Source organism: Lepus europaeus, chromosome 8 (assembly GCF_033115175.1).
Source record: "Lepus europaeus isolate LE1 chromosome 8, mLepTim1.pri, whole genome shotgun sequence".
Taxonomy (NCBI): Eukaryota; Metazoa; Chordata; class Mammalia; order Lagomorpha; family Leporidae; genus Lepus; species Lepus europaeus.
The window spans coordinates 123,434,941-123,455,517 of record NC_084834.1 but is presented as its reverse complement, the minus strand read 5'-3'; the positions used below and the strand labels follow the sequence as shown (position 1 = coordinate 123,455,517).

Sequence of the window (20,577 nt, the reverse complement as noted above, 5' to 3'; positions counted from 1 at the left end):
CTCCCAGTGCCTCTAATTAACTGCACCTTTCAAATTGATATGTAAATCTTAGAAAAGTAGTATAGGGGCCGTGGCTGTGGTGCAGTGGGTTAAAGCCCTGTCCTGAAATGCCGCCGGCAACCCACATGGGTGCTGGTTTGAGACCCGGCTGCTCCACTTCCAATCCAGCTCTCTGTTATGGCCTTGGATAGCAGGAGAAGATGGCCCAAGCCCTTGGCCACCTGTACCCGCATGGGAGACATGGAGCAAGCTCCTAGCTCCTGGCTCCGCATTGGTGCAGCTCTGGCCGTTGGGGCCAGTTGGGGAGGGAGTAATCGGATGGAACCCTCTCTCTCTCTCTCTCTCTCTCTCTCTCTCTCTCTCTGTCTCTCTCTCACTCTGCCTCTCCTCGATCTGTGTAACACTAGCTTTCAAATAAATAAATACACATTTACAAAGAAGAAAATATATCATAGTGGAGAATGGGACGGGGAATGGCAGATGAATGAAGAGAAGGGTTGGAAGGGTTGTATTCCATACCTCAAAAGCTTCTTTGGAGAATATGTAAATAATTGCAAAACGAAAAAAAGTGAAAATGTTCCTTTATTAGGGCTCCAAAAAAGAAACACAACAACCTGCTTTCAGCCATCAGTCTCTCCAGCATTCTTCTTTGTGTTCCTTGAAGAACTCCAAGGCACCTAGAAGCACATCATGGCAACCAAGTTCCACAAGGCAGATGAAAGCCGCATCCTTCACATGCATCTTCCCCTGGTAGTGTAATCAAGTGGCTAAAGGCCCAGAGGCTGTCAGGGCGTGAGACCACACCCTAAGGCCCCTAATCCCATGAAGGGCTGGAAGCTGATGGGTGGGTCCTGTAGCAGGTCCAGGGTGTGGCGTGCAGTGTGGACTAGAAAAGGTGCGGGGAGAGGACCGACCGGGTGAACCTTGGAGGACAGTCTGAGAGACGGAAGCATCTTGCTGCCTTGTGACAGTGGCTCCTGGAGACATGATGGCTGCTTCACCTCTCAAGCAAGGTGAGTTCCACTTGAATGACTTGCACAAACTCCCACTTGCACATTCTAACTCCGATGGGGATGATGCTCATTGTGGTGTTTGTCTCCCAGGGAAATCACCAGCCTCACCTCAGAAAGAGCTCCAGCTGCAAAGTGATTTGGCTTCGGGGCCGACCCATCTGGCTCCCAGTGGAGGAGCTTCTCTGAGCTGCAGCTGGAAGAGACCTTATGGCATTGGGGCCGGTCTGCAGAATACGGGCAACACCTGCTACCTGAATGCAGCCCTGCAGTGTCTCACGTATACCCCACCCCTCGCCAACTATATGCTGTCCCAGGTGCATTCTCAAAGCTGCCGTCGCGCGGATCGCTGCATTCTGTGTGCCGTGGAAACTCACTTTCTCGGGGCCCTCCACAGTCCTGGGGACGTGATCCAGCCCTGTCAAGTGCTGGCTGCTGGCTTTCACACAAACAGGCAGGAAGACGCCCACGAATTTCTGATGTTTGCTCTGGATGTCCTGAAGGCAGCAGGTCTGCCTGGGCTCATGAACGCGGTGGCTCCCCAAGAGGACAAAGCTCCATCCCAGCAGCTATTTGGAGGACACTGGAGGTCTCAAATCCAATGTCTCCAGTGCCAAGGCATCTCAGACACCTTGGACCCTTACCTGGAGATCGCGTTGGATATCCAGACAGCCGACAGTGTGGAGCAAGCTTTGCAGCACTTGGTGCAACCTGAAGAGCTGGATGGAGAAAACGCCTATCACTGTGCTACCTGCCTAAAGAAGACAGCTGCTTCCAAGACACTCACCTTGCAATCGGCTGGCGACGTGCTTCTCTTGGTATTGAAACGGTTTTCTGCTTTCACGGGTGAGAAACTCGGAGGACAAGTGCACTATCCCGAGTGCCTGGACATGAGACCTTACATGTCTCAGCAGAACGGGAGGCCACTGCACTATGTTCTCTATGCGGTTCTCGTCCATGTTGGCCGCAGGTGTCAATCAGGACACTACTTCTGCTATGTCAAAGCTGGCACTGGCCACTGGTATAAAATGGATGACGCTAAGGTAACTGCCTGTGACATCACTTGTGTCCTGAATCAAAGGGCCTACGTGCTGTTTTATGTGCGGAAGAGTGGATTTGGAGGAGAACATGGGACAGTGTCTCCAGGCAGGGGACCATCCGACTTTGAGGCTGACAACACACACGGCCAGCACACACCAGGAGAGCTGGAAAGGCCTTCCCCTAGTGAAGCTGCAGAGTCCGAGGAGCACTTGGAGCAAACAACTCAGGAATTCACCTTCGATCAGTGGCAATCCCTCCGAGCCCAGAACCGACCAACAAGCGCACTCAGCCTCAGGACAGTGGAGCCCACGCTGCCTGGCAATGCGATCGTCATTCACCAGGCAAGATCTGCCGCAGGGATGAGGAAGCATCATCCTGACCAGGAAAGGTCCCTGCTGCACGGGGCTGCTGGGCACATCGCTGAGCAGGTGGCCATGAATCCTGGCAACCTCCCTCGTCTGGGAGGAAGGAGCAAACCCCCCAAGAGGAAGACCAAACATGCCAAGAGGCCTCTGTTGTTGCTGTTCCGGTGATGTTAGTGAAAGAGTACGTCCCGGTTATGTGGTTGGGTGACAGTGCACGAGTTCCGTGTTTGGAGTTGCAAGTGCAAAGGGTTTGTCCTTATTAACTGTCCTAAGGGGGAATTGGAATCTTAGGTTGGAACCAAATGGATATGTCTCCTGCATTTTCAAGGGCTGAGACACTGTGTTTTGTGTGAGGCCACAAGGTTGGATAGAGATGTGAGCTTTACCGCGTGTCACTAAGCGATTGTTGAGATTGCAGGCACAGAACTCTGTGCTTCATGAAGGCATTCTGATGCCGCTGAGAAAGATGGGGAGTACCGGCCTCCTTCTCGTTGGGCTACAAACCACAATGCTTCATGCTTTCCTCTCCATCACCTCTCATGGAAGTCTGGTGACAGATTTCTCGAAGTCAATAGCCAGGGCGAACCGAACCTCCTGGCCCTCTCTCTTACCACAAGGTATGGCCTCAGGTTGTCACAGTCCCTGGCAGTTTCGTTTGACCTCCTAGGAGCCTCTGGAAATCAACCGTTGTCTTTAAGCATCAACAACATTGTGTGGTCATCCCATGCTACTGAACAGGAGCCCTTAATGCTCCAGAATTGCCACCGTTTGTGGTTGTTAAATTCACAACGGAAATCACAGTGTACTAACCTCCACACAGGACCTCTGTCCTTAATGAATTGCATTATGAGAGTTAACTGTGAAATGTGTTTTCAAACAGGTGTTTGTGAGTGTGTGGGTGTGTGGGTGTGTGTGTGTGCCATGTTTGAAATAAAGGAAACCATTACAAACTGTAAACCTAAAACAAGGAAATTAAAGTATGCCTTTCTAAGGGTTTACCCAATAAAGAAACCTAGTTTCAACGATGAGTCTTTCCAGCGTTCTTCTTTGTTTCATTTCAGAAATGGAAGCACGTATCAACACATCACGGAGGGGCCAGCACCGTGGCATAGCAGGTCAAGCTGCCACCTGCCGTGCTGGGATCCCATATGGGCACTGGTTCGAGAGCCAGCTGCTTGACTTCCGATCCAGCTCTCTGTTATGGCCTGGAAAAGCAGGACAAGGTGGCTGACAACCTTGGGCCTCTGTACCTACAGGGGAGACCTGGAAGAAGCTCCTGGCTCAAGGATGTGGATAGGCACAGCTCGCCTGTCGTGGCAATTTCGGGAATGAACCAGTGGAAGGACAATCTCTCTCTCTCTCTCTCTCTCTCTCTCTCTCTCTATCTCTATCTCTATCTCTTTCACTCCTAATCCCTTCTTGCTTCCCTCCCAGTGCCTCTAATTAACTGCACCTTTCAAATTGATATGTAAATCTTAGAAAAGTAGTATAGGGGCCGTGGCTGTGGTGCAGTGGGTTAAAGCCCTGTCCTGAAATGCCGCCGGCAACCCACATGGGTGCTGGTTTGAGACCCGGCTGCTCCACTTCCAATCCAGCTCTCTGTTATGGCCTTGGATAGCAGGAGAAGATGGCCCAAGCCCTTGGCCACCTGTACCCGCATGGGAGACATGGAGCAAGCTCCTAGCTCCTGGCTCCGCATTGGTGCAGCTCTGGCCGTTGGGGCCAGTTGGGGAGGGAGTAATCGGATGGAACCCTCTCTCTCTCTCTCTCTCTCTCTCTCTCTCTCTCTCTCTGTCTCTCTCTCACTCTGCCTCTCCTCGATCTGTGTAACACTAGCTTTCAAATAAATAAATACACATTTACAAAGAAGAAAATATATCATAGTGGAGCATGGGACGGGGAATGGCAGATGAATGAAGAGAAGGGTTGGAAGGGTTGTATTCCATACCTCAAAAGCTTCTTTGGAGAATATGTAAATAATTGCAAAACGAAAAAAAGTGAAAATGTTCCTTTATTAGGGCTCCAAAAAAGAAACACAACAACCTGCTTTCAGCCATCAGTCTCTCCAGCATTCTTCTTTGTGTTCCTTGAAGAACTCCAAGGCACCTAGAAGCACATCATGGCAACCAAGTTCCACAAGGCAGATGAAAGCCGTATCCTTCACATGCATCTTCCCCAGGTAGTGTAATCAAGTGGCTAAAGGCCCAGAGGCTGTCAGGGCGTGAGACCACACCCTAAGGCCCCTAATCCCATGAAGGGCTGGAAGCTGATGGGTGGGTCCTGTAGCAGGTCCAGGGTGTGGCGTGCAGTGTGGACTAGAAAAGGTGCGGGGAGAGGACCGACCGGGTGAACCTTGGAGGACAGTCTGAGAGACGGAAGCATCTTGCTGCCTTGTGACAGTGGCTCCTGGAGACATGATGGCTGCTTCACCTCTCAAGCAAGGTGAGTTCCACTTGAATGACTTGCACAAACTCCCACTTGCACATTCTAACTCCGATGGGGATGATGCTCATTGTGGTGTTTGTCTCCCAGGGAAATCACCAGCCTCACCTCAGAAAGAGCTCCAGCTGCAAAGTGATTTGGCTTCGGGGCCGACCCATCTGGCTCCCAGTGGAGGAGCTTCTCTGAGCTGCAGCTGGAAGAGACCTTATGGCATTGGGGCCGGTCTGCAGAATACGGGCAACACCTGCTACCTGAATGCAGCCCTGCAGTGTCTCACGTATACCCCACCCCTCGCCAACTATATGCTGTCCCAGGTGCATTCTCAAAGCTGCCGTCGCGCGGATCGCTGCATTCTGTGTGCCGTGGAAACTCACTTTCTCGGGGCCCTCCACAGTCCTGGGGACATGATCCAGCCCTGTCAAGTGCTGGCTGCTGGCTTTCACACAAACAGGCAGGAAGACGCCCACGAATTTCTGATGTTTGCTCTGGATGTCCTGAAGGCAGCAGGTCTGCCTGGGCTCATGAACGCGGTGGCTCCCCAAGAGGACAAAGCTCCATCCCAGCAGCTATTTGGAGGACACTGGAGGTCTCAAATCCAATGTCTCCAGTGCCAAGGCATCTCAGACACCTTGGACCCTTACCTGGAGATCGCGTTGGATATCCAGACAGCCGACAGTGTGGAGCAAGCTTTGCAGCACTTGGTGCAACCTGAAGAGCTGGATGGAGAAAACGCCTATCACTGTGCTACCTGCCTAAAGAAGACAGCTGCTTCCAAGACACTCACCTTGCAATCGGCTGGCGACGTGCTTCTCTAGGTATTGAAACGGTTTTCTGCTTTCACGGGTGAGAAACTCGGAGGACAAGTGCACTATCCCGAGTGCCTGGACATGAGACCTTACATGTCTCAGCAGAACGGGAGGCCACTGCACTATGTTCTCTATGCGGTTCTCGTCCATGTTGGCCGCAGGTGTCAATCAGGACACTACTTCTGCTATGTCAAAGCTGGCACTGGCCACTGGTATAAAATGGATGACGCTAAGGTAACTGCCTGTGACATCACTTGTGTCCTGAATCAAAGGGCCTACGTGCTGTTTTATGTGCGGAAGAGTGGATTTGGAGGAGAACATGGGACAGTGTCTCCAGGCAGGGGACCATCCGACTTTGAGGCTGACAACACACACGGCCAGCACACACCAGGAGAGCTGGAAAGGCCTTCCCCTAGTGAAGCTGCAGAGTCCGAGGAGCACTTGGAGCAAACAACTCAGGAATTCACCTTCGATCAGTGGCAATCCCTCCGAGCCCAGAACCGACCAACAAGCGCACTCAGCCTCAGGACAGTGGAGCCCACGCTGCCTGGCAATGCGATCGTCATTCACCAGGCAAGATCTGCCGCAGGGATGAGGAAGCACCATCCTGACCAGGAAAGGTCCCTGCTGCACGGGGCTGCTGGGCACATCGCTGAGCAGGTGGCCATGAATCCTGGCAACCTCCCTCGTCTGGGAGGAAGGAGCAAACCCCCCAAGAGGAAGAACAAACATGCCAAGAGGCCTCTGTTGTTGCTGTTCCGGTGATGTTAGTGAAAGAGTACGTCCCGGTTATGTGGTTGGGTGACAGTGCACGAGTTCCGTGTTTGGAGTTGCAAGTGCAAAGGGTTTGTCCTTATTAACTGTCCTAAGGGGGAATTGGAATCTTAGGTTGGAACCAAATGGATATGTCTCCTGCATTGGCAAGGGCTGAGACACTGTGTTTTGTGTGAGGCCACAAGGTTGGATAGAGATGTGAGCTTTACCGCGTGTCACTAAGCGATTGTTGAGATTGCAGGCACAGAACTCTGTGCTTCATGAAGGCATTCTGATGCCGCTGAGAAAGATGGGGAGTACCGGCCTCCTTCTCGTTGGGCTACAAACCACAATGCTTCATGCTTTCCTCTCCATCACCTCTCATGGAAGTCTGGTGACAGATTTCTCGAAGTCAATAGCCAGGGCGAACCGAACCTCATGGCCCTCTCTCTTACCACAAGGTATGGCCTCAGGTTGTCACAGTCCCTGGCAGTTTCGTTTGACCTCCTAGGAGCCTCTGGAAATCAACCGTTGTCTTTAAGCATCAACAACATTGTGTGGTCATCCCATGCTACTGAACAGGAGCCCTTAATGCTCCAGAATTGCCACCGTTTGTGGTTGTTAAATTCACAACGGAAATCACAGTGTACTAACCTCCACACAGGACCTCTGTCCTTAATGAATTGCATTATGAGAGTTAACTGTGAAATGTGTTTTCAAACAGGTGTTTGTGAGTGTGTGGGTGTGTGGGTGTGTGTGTGTGCCATGTTTGAAATAAAGGAAACCATTACAAACTGTAAACCTAAAACAAGGAAATTAAAGTATGCCTTTCTAAGGGTTTACCCAATAAAGAAACCTAGTTTCAACGATGAGTCTTTCCAGCGTTCTTCTTTGTTTCATTTCAGAAATGGAAGCACGTATCAACACATCACGGAGGGGCCAGCACCGTGGCATAGCAGGTCAAGCTGCCACCTGCCGTGCTGGGATCCCATATGGGCACTGGTTCGAGAGCCAGCTGCTTGACTTCCGATCCAGCTCTCTGTTATGGCCTGGAAAAGCAGGACAAGGTGGCTGACAACCTTGGGCCTCTGTACCTACAGGGGAGACCTGGAAGAAGCTCCTGGCTCAAGGATGTGGATAGGCACAGCTCGCCTGTCGTGGCAATTTCGGGAATGAACCAGTGGAAGGACAATCTCTCTCTCTCTCTCTCTCTCTCTCTCTCTCTCTCTATCTCTATCTCTATCTCTTTCACTCCTAATCCCTTCTTGCTTCCCTCCCAGTGCCTCTAATTAACTGCACCTTTCAAATTGATATGTAAATCTTAGAAAAGTAGTATAGGGGCCGTGGCTGTGGTGCAGTGGGTTAAAGCCCTGTCCTGAAATGCCGCCGGCAACCCACATGGGTGCTGGTTTGAGACCCGGCTGCTCCACTTCCAATCCAGCTCTCTGTTATGGCCTTGGATAGCAGGAGAAGATGGCCCAAGCCCTTGGCCACCTGTACCCGCATGGGAGACATGGAGCAAGCTCCTAGCTCCTGGCTCCGCATTGGTGCAGCTCTGGCCGTTGGGGCCAGTTGGGGAGGGAGTAATCGGATGGAACCCTCTCTCTCTCTCTCTCTCTCTCTCTCTCTCTCTCTCTCTGTCTCTCTCTCACTCTGCCTCTCCTCGATCTGTGTAACACTAGCTTTCAAATAAATAAATACACATTTACAAAGAAGAAAATATATCATAGTGGAGAATGGGACGGGGAATGGCAGATGAATGAAGAGAAGGGTTGGAAGGGTTGTATTCCATACCTCAAAAGCTTCTTTGGAGAATATGTAAATAATTGCAAAACGAAAAAAAGTGAAAATGTTCCTTTATTAGGGCTCCAAAAAAGAAACACAACAACCTGCTTTCAGCCATCAGTCTCTCCAGCATTCTTCTTTGTGTTCCTTGAAGAACTCCAAGGCACCTAGAAGCACATCATGGCAACCAAGTTCCACAAGGCAGATGAAAGCCGCATCCTTCACATGCATCTTCCCCTGGTAGTGTAATCAAGTGGCTAAAGGCCCAGAGGCTGTCAGGGCGTGAGACCACACCCTAAGGCCCCTAATCCCATGAAGGGCTGGAAGCTGATGGGTGGGTCCTGTAGCAGGTCCAGGGTGTGGCGTGCAGTGTGGACTAGAAAAGGTGCGGGGAGAGGACCGACCGGGTGAACCTTGGAGGACAGTCTGAGAGACGGAAGCATCTTGCTGCCTTGTGACAGTGGCTCCTGGAGACATGATGGCTGCTTCACCTCTCAAGCAAGGTGAGTTCCACTTGAATGACTTGCACAAACTCCCACTTGCACATTCTAACTCCGATGGGGATGATGCTCATTGTGGTGTTTGTCTCCCAGGGAAATCACCAGCCTCACCTCAGAAAGAGCTCCAGCTGCAAAGTGATTTGGCTTCGGGGCCGACCCATCTGGCTCCCAGTGGAGGAGCTTCTCTGAGCTGCAGCTGGAAGAGACCTTATGGCATTGGGGCCGGTCTGCAGAATACGGGCAACACCTGCTACCTGAATGCAGCCCTGCAGTGTCTCACGTATACCCCACCCCTCGCCAACTATATGCTGTCCCAGGTGCATTCTCAAAGCTGCCGTCGCGCGGATCGCTGCATTCTGTGTGCCGTGGAAACTCACTTTCTCGGGGCCCTCCACAGTCCTGGGGACGTGATCCAGCCCTGTCAAGTGCTGGCTGCTGGCTTTCACACAAACAGGCAGGAAGACGCCCACGAATTTCTGATGTTTGCTCTGGATGTCCTGAAGGCAGCAGGTCTGCCTGGGCTCATGAACGCGGTGGCTCCCCAAGAGGACAAAGCTCCATCCCAGCAGCTATTTGGAGGACACTGGAGGTCTCAAATCCAATGTCTCCAGTGCCAAGGCATCTCAGACACCTTGGACCCTTACCTGGAGATCGCGTTGGATATCCAGACAGCCGACAGTGTGGAGCAAGCTTTGCAGCACTTGGTGCAACCTGAAGAGCTGGATGGAGAAAACGCCTATCACTGTGCTACCTGCCTAAAGAAGACAGCTGCTTCCAAGACACTCACCTTGCAATCGGCTGGCGACGTGCTTCTCTTGGTATTGAAACGGTTTTCTGCTTTCACGGGTGAGAAACTCGGAGGACAAGTGCACTATCCCGAGTGCCTGGACATGAGACCTTACATGTCTCAGCAGAACGGGAGGCCACTGCACTATGTTCTCTATGCGGTTCTCGTCCATGTTGGCCGCAGGTGTCAATCAGGACACTACTTCTGCTATGTCAAAGCTGGCACTGGCCACTGGTATAAAATGGATGACGCTAAGGTAACTGCCTGTGACATCACTTGTGTCCTGAATCAAAGGGCCTACGTGCTGTTTTATGTGCGGAAGAGTGGATTTGGAGGAGAACATGGGACAGTGTCTCCAGGCAGGGGACCATCCGACTTTGAGGCTGACAACACACACGGCCAGCACACACCAGGAGAGCTGGAAAGGCCTTCCCCTAGTGAAGCTGCAGAGTCCGAGGAGCACTTGGAGCAAACAACTCAGGAATTCACCTTCGATCAGTGGCAATCCCTCCGAGCCCAGAACCGACCAACAAGCGCACTCAGCCTCAGGACAGTGGAGCCCACGCTGCCTGGCAATGCGATCGTCATTCACCAGGCAAGATCTGCCGCAGGGATGAGGAAGCATCATCCTGACCAGGAAAGGTCCCTGCTGCACGGGGCTGCTGGGCACATCGCTGAGCAGGTGGCCATGAATCCTGGCAACCTCCCTCGTCTGGGAGGAAGGAGCAAACCCCCCAAGAGGAAGACCAAACATGCCAAGAGGCCTCTGTTGTTGCTGTTCCGGTGATGTTAGTGAAAGAGTACGTCCCGGTTATGTGGTTGGGTGACAGTGCACGAGTTCCGTGTTTGGAGTTGCAAGTGCAAAGGGTTTGTCCTTATTAACTGTCCTAAGGGGGAATTGGAATCTTAGGTTGGAACCAAATGGATATGTCTCCTGCATTTTCAAGGGCTGAGACACTGTGTTTTGTGTGAGGCCACAAGGTTGGATAGAGATGTGAGCTTTACCGCGTGTCACTAAGCGATTGTTGAGATTGCAGGCACAGAACTCTGTGCTTCATGAAGGCATTCTGATGCCGCTGAGAAAGATGGGGAGTACCGGCCTCCTTCTCGTTGGGCTACAAACCACAATGCTTCATGCTTTCCTCTCCATCACCTCTCATGGAAGTCTGGTGACAGATTTCTCGAAGTCAATAGCCAGGGCGAACCGAACCTCCTGGCCCTCTCTCTTACCACAAGGTATGGCCTCAGGTTGTCACAGTCCCTGGCAGTTTCGTTTGACCTCCTAGGAGCCTCTGGAAATCAACCGTTGTCTTTAAGCATCAACAACATTGTGTGGTCATCCCATGCTACTGAACAGGAGCCCTTAATGCTCCAGAATTGCCACCGTTTGTGGTTGTTAAATTCACAACGGAAATCACAGTGTACTAACCTCCACACAGGACCTCTGTCCTTAATGAATTGCATTATGAGAGTTAACTGTGAAATGTGTTTTCAAACAGGTGTTTGTGAGTGTGTGGGTGTGTGGGTGTGTGTGTGTGCCATGTTTGAAATAAAGGAAACCATTACAAACTGTAAACCTAAAACAAGGAAATTAAAGTATGCCTTTCTAAGGGTTTACCCAATAAAGAAACCTAGTTTCAACGATGAGTCTTTCCAGCGTTCTTCTTTGTTTCATTTCAGAAATGGAAGCACGTATCAACACATCACGGAGGGGCCAGCACCGTGGCATAGCAGGTCAAGCTGCCACCTGCCGTGCTGGGATCCCATATGGGCACTGGTTCGAGAGCCAGCTGCTTGACTTCCGATCCAGCTCTCTGTTATGGCCTGGAAAAGCAGGACAAGGTGGCTGACAACCTTGGGCCTCTGTACCTACAGGGGAGACCTGGAAGAAGCTCCTGGCTCAAGGATGTGGATAGGCACAGCTCGCCTGTCGTGGCAATTTCGGGAATGAACCAGTGGAAGGACAATCTCTCTCTCTCTCTCTCTCTCTCTCTCTCTCTCTCTATCTCTATCTCTATCTCTTTCACTCCTAATCCCTTCTTGCTTCCCTCCCAGTGCCTCTAATTAACTGCACCTTTCAAATTGATATGTAAATCTTAGAAAAGTAGTATAGGGGCCGTGGCTGTGGTGCAGTGGGTTAAAGCCCTGTCCTGAAATGCCGCCGGCAACCCACATGGGTGCTGGTTTGAGACCCGGCTGCTCCACTTCCAATCCAGCTCTCTGTTATGGCCTTGGATAGCAGGAGAAGATGGCCCAAGCCCTTGGCCACCTGTACCCGCATGGGAGACATGGAGCAAGCTCCTAGCTCCTGGCTCCGCATTGGTGCAGCTCTGGCCGTTGGGGCCAGTTGGGGAGGGAGTAATCGGATGGAACCCTCTCTCTCTCTCTCTCTCTCTCTCTCTCTCTCTCTCTGTCTCTCTCTCACTCTGCCTCTCCTCGATCTGTGTAACACTAGCTTTCAAATAAATAAATACACATTTACAAAGAAGAAAATATATCATAGTGGAGCATGGGACGGGGAATGGCAGATGAATGAAGAGAAGGGTTGGAAGGGTTGTATTCCATACCTCAAAAGCTTCTTTGGAGAATATGTAAATAATTGCAAAACGAAAAAAAGTGAAAATGTTCCTTTATTAGGGCTCCAAAAAAGAAACACAACAACCTGCTTTCAGCCATCAGTCTCTCCAGCATTCTTCTTTGTGTTCCTTGAAGAACTCCAAGGCACCTAGAAGCACATCATGGCAACCAAGTTCCACAAGGCAGATGAAAGCCGTATCCTTCACATGCATCTTCCCCAGGTAGTGTAATCAAGTGGCTAAAGGCCCAGAGGCTGTCAGGGCGTGAGACCACACCCTAAGGCCCCTAATCCCATGAAGGGCTGGAAGCTGATGGGTGGGTCCTGTAGCAGGTCCAGGGTGTGGCGTGCAGTGTGGACTAGAAAAGGTGCGGGGAGAGGACCGACCGGGTGAACCTTGGAGGACAGTCTGAGAGACGGAAGCATCTTGCTGCCTTGTGACAGTGGCTCCTGGAGACATGATGGCTGCTTCACCTCTCAAGCAAGGTGAGTTCCACTTGAATGACTTGCACAAACTCCCACTTGCACATTCTAACTCCGATGGGGATGATGCTCATTGTGGTGTTTGTCTCCCAGGGAAATCACCAGCCTCACCTCAGAAAGAGCTCCAGCTGCAAAGTGATTTGGCTTCGGGGCCGACCCATCTGGCTCCCAGTGGAGGAGCTTCTCTGAGCTGCAGCTGGAAGAGACCTTATGGCATTGGGGCCGGTCTGCAGAATACGGGCAACACCTGCTACCTGAATGCAGCCCTGCAGTGTCTCACGTATACCCCACCCCTCGCCAACTATATGCTGTCCCAGGTGCATTCTCAAAGCTGCCGTCGCGCGGATCGCTGCATTCTGTGTGCCGTGGAAACTCACTTTCTCGGGGCCCTCCACAGTCCTGGGGACATGATCCAGCCCTGTCAAGTGCTGGCTGCTGGCTTTCACACAAACAGGCAGGAAGACGCCCACGAATTTCTGATGTTTGCTCTGGATGTCCTGAAGGCAGCAGGTCTGCCTGGGCTCATGAACGCGGTGGCTCCCCAAGAGGACAAAGCTCCATCCCAGCAGCTATTTGGAGGACACTGGAGGTCTCAAATCCAATGTCTCCAGTGCCAAGGCATCTCAGACACCTTGGACCCTTACCTGGAGATCGCGTTGGATATCCAGACAGCCGACAGTGTGGAGCAAGCTTTGCAGCACTTGGTGCAACCTGAAGAGCTGGATGGAGAAAACGCCTATCACTGTGCTACCTGCCTAAAGAAGACAGCTGCTTCCAAGACACTCACCTTGCAATCGGCTGGCGACGTGCTTCTCTAGGTATTGAAACGGTTTTCTGCTTTCACGGGTGAGAAACTCGGAGGACAAGTGCACTATCCCGAGTGCCTGGACATGAGACCTTACATGTCTCAGCAGAACGGGAGGCCACTGCACTATGTTCTCTATGCGGTTCTCGTCCATGTTGGCCGCAGGTGTCAATCAGGACACTACTTCTGCTATGTCAAAGCTGGCACTGGCCACTGGTATAAAATGGATGACGCTAAGGTAACTGCCTGTGACATCACTTGTGTCCTGAATCAAAGGGCCTACGTGCTGTTTTATGTGCGGAAGAGTGGATTTGGAGGAGAACATGGGACAGTGTCTCCAGGCAGGGGACCATCCGACTTTGAGGCTGACAACACACACGGCCAGCACACACCAGGAGAGCTGGAAAGGCCTTCCCCTAGTGAAGCTGCAGAGTCCGAGGAGCACTTGGAGCAAACAACTCAGGAATTCACCTTCGATCAGTGGCAATCCCTCCGAGCCCAGAACCGACCAACAAGCGCACTCAGCCTCAGGACAGTGGAGCCCACGCTGCCTGGCAATGCGATCGTCATTCACCAGGCAAGATCTGCCGCAGGGATGAGGAAGCACCATCCTGACCAGGAAAGGTCCCTGCTGCACGGGGCTGCTGGGCACATCGCTGAGCAGGTGGCCATGAATCCTGGCAACCTCCCTCGTCTGGGAGGAAGGAGCAAACCCCCCAAGAGGAAGAACAAACATGCCAAGAGGCCTCTGTTGTTGCTGTTCCGGTGATGTTAGTGAAAGAGTACGTCCCGGTTATGTGGTTGGGTGACAGTGCACGAGTTCCGTGTTTGGAGTTGCAAGTGCAAAGGGTTTGTCCTTATTAACTGTCCTAAGGGGGAATTGGAATCTTAGGTTGGAACCAAATGGATATGTCTCCTGCATTGGCAAGGGCTGAGACACTGTGTTTTGTGTGAGGCCACAAGGTTGGATAGAGATGTGAGCTTTACCGCGTGTCACTAAGCGATTGTTGAGATTGCAGGCACAGAACTCTGTGCTTCATGAAGGCATTCTGATGCCGCTGAGAAAGATGGGGAGTACCGGCCTCCTTCTCGTTGGGCTACAAACCACAATGCTTCATGCTTTCCTCTCCATCACCTCTCATGGAAGTCTGGTGACAGATTTCTCGAAGTCAATAGCCAGGGCGAACCGAACCTCATGGCCCTCTCTCTTACCACAAGGTATGGCCTCAGGTTGTCACAGTCCCTGGCAGTTTCGTTTGACCTCCTAGGAGCCTCTGGAAATCAACCGTTGTCTTTAAGCATCAACAACATTGTGTGGTCATCCCATGCTACTGAACAGGAGCCCTTAATGCTCCAGAATTGCCACCGTTTGTGGTTGTTAAATTCACAACGGAAATCACAGTGTACTAACCTCCACACAGGACCTCTGTCCTTAATGAATTGCATTATGAGAGTTAACTGTGAAATGTGTTTTCAAACAGGTGTTTGTGAGTGTGTGAGTGTGTGGGTGTGTGTGTGTGCCATGTTTGAAATAAAGGAAACCATTACAAACTGTAAACCTAAAACAAGGAAATTAAAGTATGCCTTTCTAAGGGTTTACCCAATAAAGAAACCTAGTTTCAACGATGAGTCTTTCCAGCGTTCTTCTTGGTTTCATTTCAGAAATGGAAGCACGTATCAACACATCACGGAGGGGCCAGCACCGTGGCATAGCAGGTCAAGCTGCCACCTGCCGTGCTGGGATCCCATATGGGCACTGGTTCGAGAGCCAGCTGCTTGACTTCCGATCCAGCTCTCTGTTATGGCCTGGAAAAGCAGGACAAGGTGGCTGACAACCTTGGGCCTCTGTACCTACAGGGGAGACCTGGAAGAAGCTCCTGGCTCAAGGCTGTGGATAGGCACAGCTCGCCTGTCGTGGCAATTTCGGGAATGAACCAGTGGAAGGACAATCTCTCTCTCTCTCTCTCTCTCTCTCTCTCTCTCTCACTGTCTGTCCCTATCTCTTTCACTCCTAATCCCTTCTTGCTTCCCTCCCAGTGCCTCTAATTAACTGCACCTTTCAAATTGATATGTAAATCTTAGAAAAGTAGTATAGGGGCCGTGGCTGTGGTGCAGTGGGTTAAAGCCCTGTCCTGAAATGCCGCCGGCAACCCATATGGGCGCTGGTTTGAGATCCACTTCCAATCCAGCTCTCTGTTATGGCCTTGGATAGCAGGAGAAGATGGCCCAAGCCCTTGGCCACCTGTACCCGCATGGGAGACATGGAGCAAGCTCCTAGCTCCTGGCTCCGCATTGGTGCAGCTCTGGCCGTTGGGGCCAGTTGGGGAGGGAGTAATCGGATGGAACCCTCTCTCTCTCTCTCTCTCTCTCTCTCTGTCTCTCTCTCACTCTGCCTCTCCTCGATCTGTGTAACACTAGCTTTCAAATAAATAAATACACATTTACAAAGAAGAAAATATATCGTAGTGGAGAATGGGACGGGGAATGGCAGATGAATGAAGAGAAGGGTTGGAAGGGTTGTATTCCATACCTCAAAAGCTTCTTTGGAGAATATGTAAATAATTGCAAAACGAAAAAAAGTGAAAATGTGCCTTTATAAGGGCTCCAAAAAAGAAACACAACAACCTGCTTTCAGCCATCAGTCTCTCCAGCATTCTTCTTTGTGTTCCTTGAAGAACTCCAAGGCACCTAGAAGCACATCATGGCAACCAAGTTCCACGAGGCAGATGAAAGCCGCATCCTTCACATGCATCTTCCCCTGGTAGTGTAATCAAGTGGCTAAAGCCCCAGAGGCTGTCAGGGCGTGAGACCACACCCTAAGGCCCCTAATCCCATGAAGGGCTGGAAGCTGATGGGTGGGTCCTGTAGCAGGTCCAGGGTGTGGCGTGCAGTGTGGACTAGAAAAGGTGCGGGGAGAGGACCGACCGGGTGAACCTTGGAGGACAGTCTGAGAGACGGAAGCATCTTGCTGCCTTGTGACAGTGGCTCCTGGAGACATGATGGCTGCTTCACCTCTCAAGCAAGGTGAGTTCCACTTGAATGACTTGCACAAACTCCCACTTGCACATTCTAACTCCGATGGGGATGATGCTCATTGTGGTGTTTGTCTCCCAGGGAAATCACCAGCCTCACCTCAGAAAGAGCTCCAGCTGCAAAGTGATTTGGCTTCGGGGCCGACCCATCTGGCTCCCAGCGGAGGAGCTTCTCTGAGCTGCAGCTGGAAGAGACCTTATGGCATTGGGGCCGGTCTGCAGAATACGGGCAACACCTGCTACCTGAATGCAGCCCTGCAGTGTCTCACGTACACCCCACCCCTCGCCAACTATATGCTGTCCCAGGTGCATTCTCAAAGCTGCCGTCGCGCGGATCGCTGCATTCTGTGTGCCGTGGAAACTCACTTTCTCGGGGCCCTCCACAGTCCTGGGGACGTGATCCAGCCCTGTCAAGTGCTGGCTGCTGGCTTTCACACAAACAGGCAGGAAGACGCCCACGAATTTCTGATGTTTGCTCTGGATGTCCTGAAGGCAGCAGGTCTGCCTGGGCTCATGAACGCGGTGGCTCCCCAAGAGGACAAAGCTCCATCCCAGCAGCTATTTGGAGGACACTGGAGGTCTCAAATCCAATGTCTCCAGTGCCAAGGCATCTCAGACACCTTGGACCCTTACCTGGAGATCGCGTTGGATATCCAGACAGCTGACAGTGTGGAGCAAGCTTTGCAGCACTTGGTGCAACCTGAAGAGCTGGATGGAGAAAACGCCTATCACTGTGCTACCTGCCTAAAGAAGACAGCTGCTTCCAAGACACTCACCTTGCAATCGGCTGGCGACGTGCTTCTCTTGGTATTGAAACGGTTTTCTGCTTTCACGGGTGAGAAACTCGGAGGACAAGTGCACTATCCCGAGTGCCTGGACATGAGACCTTACATGTCTCAGCAGAACGGGAGGCCACTGCACTATGTTCTCTATGCGGTTCTCGTCCATGTTGGCCGCAGGTGTCAATCAGGACACTACTTCTGCTATGTCAAAGCTGGCACTGGCCACTGGTATAAAATGGATGACGCTAAGGTAACTGCCTGTGACATCACTTGTGTCCTGAATCAAAGGGCCTACGTGCTGTTTTATGTGCGGAAGAGTGGATTTGGAGGAGAACATGGGACAGTGTCTCCAGGCAGGGGACCATCCGACTTTGAGGCTGACAACACACACGGCCAGCACACACCAGGAGAGCTGGAAAGGCCTTCCCCTAGTGAAGCTGCAGAGTCCGAGGAGCACTTGGAGCAAACAACTCAGGAATTCACCTTCGATCAGTGGCAATCCCTCCGAGCCCAGAACCGACCAACAAGCGCACTCAGCCTCAGGATAGTGGAGCCCACGCTGCCTGGCAATGCGATCGTCATTCACCAGGCAAGATCTGCCGCAGGGATGAGGAAGCACCATCCTGACCAGGAAAGGTCCCTGCTGCACGGGGCAGCTGGGCACATCGCTGAGCAGGTGGCCATGAATCCTGGCAACCTCCCTCGTCTGGGAGGAAGGAGCAAACCCCCCAAGAGGAAGAACAAACATGCCAAGAGGCCTCTGTTGTTGCTGTTCCGGTGATGTTAGTGAAAGAGTACGTCCCGGTTATGTGGTTGGGTGACAGTGCACGAGTTCCGTGTTTGGAGTTGCAAGTGCAAAGGGTTTGTCCTTATTAACTGTCCTAAGGGGGAATTGGAATCTTAGGTTGGAACCAAATGGATATGTCTCCTGCATTGGCAAGGGCTGAGACACTGTGTTTTGTGTGAGGCCACAAGGTTGGATAGAGATGTGAGCTTTACCGCGTGTCACTAAGCGATTGTTGAGATTGCAGGCACAGAACTCTGTGCTTCATGAAGGCATTCTGATGCCGCTGAGAAAGATGGGGAGTACCGGCCTCCTTCTCGTTGGGCTACAAACCACAATGCTTCATGCTTTCCTCTCCATCACCTCTCATGGAAGTCTGGTGACAGATTTCTCGAAGTCAATAGCCAGGGCGAACCGAACCTCATGGCCCTCTCTCTTACCACAAGGTATGGCCTCAGGTTGTCACAGTCCCTGGCAGTTTCGTTTGACCTCCTAGGAGCCTCTGGAAATCAACCGTTGTCTTTAAGCATCAACAACATTGTGTGGTCATCCCATGCTACTGAACAGGAGCCCTTAGTCCTCCAGAATTGCCACCGTTTGTGTTTGTTAAATTCACAACGGAAATCACAGTGTACTAACCTCCACACATGACCTCTGTCCTTAATGAATTGCATTATGAGAGTTAACTGTGAAATGTGTTTTCAAACAGGTGTGTGTGAGTGTGTGGGTGTGTGTGTGTGTGTGTGCCATGTTTGAAATAAAGTAAACCATTACAAACTGTAAACCTAAAACAAGGAAATTAAAGTATGCCTTTCTAAGGGTTTACCCAATAAAGAAACCTAGTTTCAACGATGAGTCTTTCCAGCGTTCTTCTTGGTTTCATTTCAGAAATGGAAGCACGTATCAACACATCACGGAGGGGCCAGCACCGTGGCATAGCAGGTAAAGCTGCCACCTGCCGTGCTGGGATCCCATATGGGCACTGGTTCGAGAGCCAGCTGCTTGACTTCCGATCCAGCTCTCTGTTATGGCCTGGAAAAGCAGGACAAGGTGGCTGACAACCTTGGGCCTCTGTACCTACAGGGGAGACCTGGAAGAAGCTCCTGGCTCAAGGATGTGGATAGGCACAGCTCGCCTGTTGTGGCACTTTCAGGAGTGAACCAGTGGAAAGATGACTTCTCTTTCCCTCACTCTCTCCCTCTATGTAAATCTACATTTCAAATTCATAAATAAAGCGTTAAAAAAATAGTATAATGAGAGGCCCGCACTGCGGCTTAATAGGCTAATCTTCTGCTTGTGGTGCCATCACCCCAGGTTCTAGTCCTGGTCGGTTGCTGGATTCTGTTCCAATTTCTCCTCTTCCAGAACAACTCTCTGCTGTGGCCTGGGAGTGCAGTGGAGGATGGCCCAAGTGTTTGGTTCCTGCACCCAAATGGGAGACTAGGAGAAGCACCTGGCTCCTGGCTTCGGATCAGCATAGTGCGCTGGCCGCAGTGGCCATTGGGGCATGAAGCAACAGAAGAGGAAGACCTTTCTCTACATTTCTCTCTGTCACTGTCCACTCTGTCTGTCAAAAAAAAAAGTATAGCCCTGGGCAAGATGGCAGAATAGGAAGGGAGCACACTGGTAGTCTGAGAACAGACTGTTTAATAAAAGTAGAGATGCTGCAGGTTCAAGGAAGAGTAGGGGAAGAAACAGCAGAGGAAACTCTTCCAGAACTAGTGATTCACAGTGGATCTGCGTGAAGAGCATGGGAGCTCGTAGTTCTGGACACCAGGGCAGAATCAACGCACCAGTGCTGGAACGCGAGGTAAGCCGACCCTCAATAGCCCGAGACACCAGCAGAGAAGCGGAAAGAGGAGACTAGAGGGAACAAGGCTTGAAACTCCATGGGGAAAAGTTCACCAGGCTAACTAGGAGAGAGAGGGGAAAAAAAGGGACTGATACAGACACGAGTTTCTCTCTCTCCACTCACCTCTCATAGGTGAACAAGACAAGGAGCAGGCACCATTTTGCACATATGTCATAAGCGGGGCAACCTCAGGTCTGCACCTGCCTTCAGCCAAGCAGAAAAACCTGACTCTGGGTGGGGGGTGAAATAACAAGAGATTAGGACCTAGTGAATGTGTGGTGCTAATGAACTGAGACTGTGAAAAAAGAGATGGTGGGTGACAGAACTCACGGAATTCACATGAGTACTCTCTAGAGACGCTACAATTTGGTAACCCTGGCAACCCAGTGGGAGACTGCAGGAGAATTGGAGCCCACACTGAGGGCAGCAGAGATTCCCTGTGTGGTCCTTGGGAAAGAGCTTCCAATCTCTGGCTCCTGTGGGTGTATCTTTCGCCTGCTAACTACCTTCAATTCCACTCAGCTGTGCAGAATTGCTTCCCTTTTGAATCAAAAAAAGAGAGATTTACCACACCTAACCTGGGATTGTCACCTTTGGCACACCCTTAATCCTGAGGAACCAAACAGAGCTCTCTGGCCACACCCAGCTCAAGCCTCTAAGGCTCCATCAAAAGCAGAAGTCCACTTAATACAGTCATAGTATAACAAGAAAAAACACCACATCTAGGGAAGAAGAATCCAAAGGATATCTCCACAATGCCAAGCAACAAACACAG

General features: G+C 51.4%; 3 protein-coding genes and 2 pseudogenes across 3 annotated transcripts; all 5 read left to right on the top strand.

Annotated features, from left to right (window-relative positions):
* The first annotated feature begins 988 nt into the window (after positions 1–988).
* LOC133765381 (ubiquitin carboxyl-terminal hydrolase 17-like protein 6) lies at positions 989–2,584 on the top strand. Its single transcript, XM_062198947.1, has 2 exons — positions 989–1,013; positions 1,104–2,584. Exons 1-2 carry the CDS (start codon positions 989–991, stop codon positions 2,582–2,584), a joined length of 1,506 nt encoding a protein of 501 aa, XP_062054931.1.
* A 2,249-nt stretch (positions 2,585–4,833) lies between these two features.
* On the top strand, positions 4,834–6,429 carry LOC133765380 (ubiquitin carboxyl-terminal hydrolase 17-like protein 13; annotated as a pseudogene).
* A 2,251-nt stretch (positions 6,430–8,680) lies between these two features.
* Positions 8,681–10,276, top strand: LOC133765379 (ubiquitin carboxyl-terminal hydrolase 17-like protein 6). The gene is made up of 2 exons (XM_062198946.1): positions 8,681–8,705; positions 8,796–10,276. Exons 1-2 carry the CDS (start codon positions 8,681–8,683, stop codon positions 10,274–10,276), a joined length of 1,506 nt encoding a protein of 501 aa, XP_062054930.1.
* Positions 10,277–12,525: 2,249 nt separating this feature from the next.
* Positions 12,526–14,121, top strand: LOC133765378 (ubiquitin carboxyl-terminal hydrolase 17-like protein 13; annotated as a pseudogene).
* A 2,230-nt stretch (positions 14,122–16,351) lies between these two features.
* LOC133765377 (ubiquitin carboxyl-terminal hydrolase 17-like protein 13) lies at positions 16,352–17,947 on the top strand. Its single transcript, XM_062198945.1, has 2 exons — positions 16,352–16,376; positions 16,467–17,947. Exons 1-2 carry the CDS (start codon positions 16,352–16,354, stop codon positions 17,945–17,947), a joined length of 1,506 nt encoding a protein of 501 aa, XP_062054929.1.
* The last annotated feature ends 2,630 nt before the right edge of the window (positions 17,948–20,577 follow it).

Excerpts from the sequence above, each read along its gene's own strand:
- LOC133765381 (XM_062198947.1), top strand. The coding sequence starts at position 989 with ATGGCTGCTTCACCTCTCAAGCAAG. Across the intron at positions 1,014-1,103 it reads TGCTTCACCTCTCAAGCAAG|GGAAATCACCAGCCTCACCT; the intron begins GTGAGTTCCACT and ends TTTGTCTCCCAG.
- LOC133765379 (XM_062198946.1), top strand. The coding sequence starts at position 8,681 with ATGGCTGCTTCACCTCTCAAGCAAG. Across the intron at positions 8,706-8,795 it reads TGCTTCACCTCTCAAGCAAG|GGAAATCACCAGCCTCACCT; the intron begins GTGAGTTCCACT and ends TTTGTCTCCCAG.
- LOC133765377 (XM_062198945.1), top strand. The coding sequence starts at position 16,352 with ATGGCTGCTTCACCTCTCAAGCAAG. Across the intron at positions 16,377-16,466 it reads TGCTTCACCTCTCAAGCAAG|GGAAATCACCAGCCTCACCT; the intron begins GTGAGTTCCACT and ends TTTGTCTCCCAG.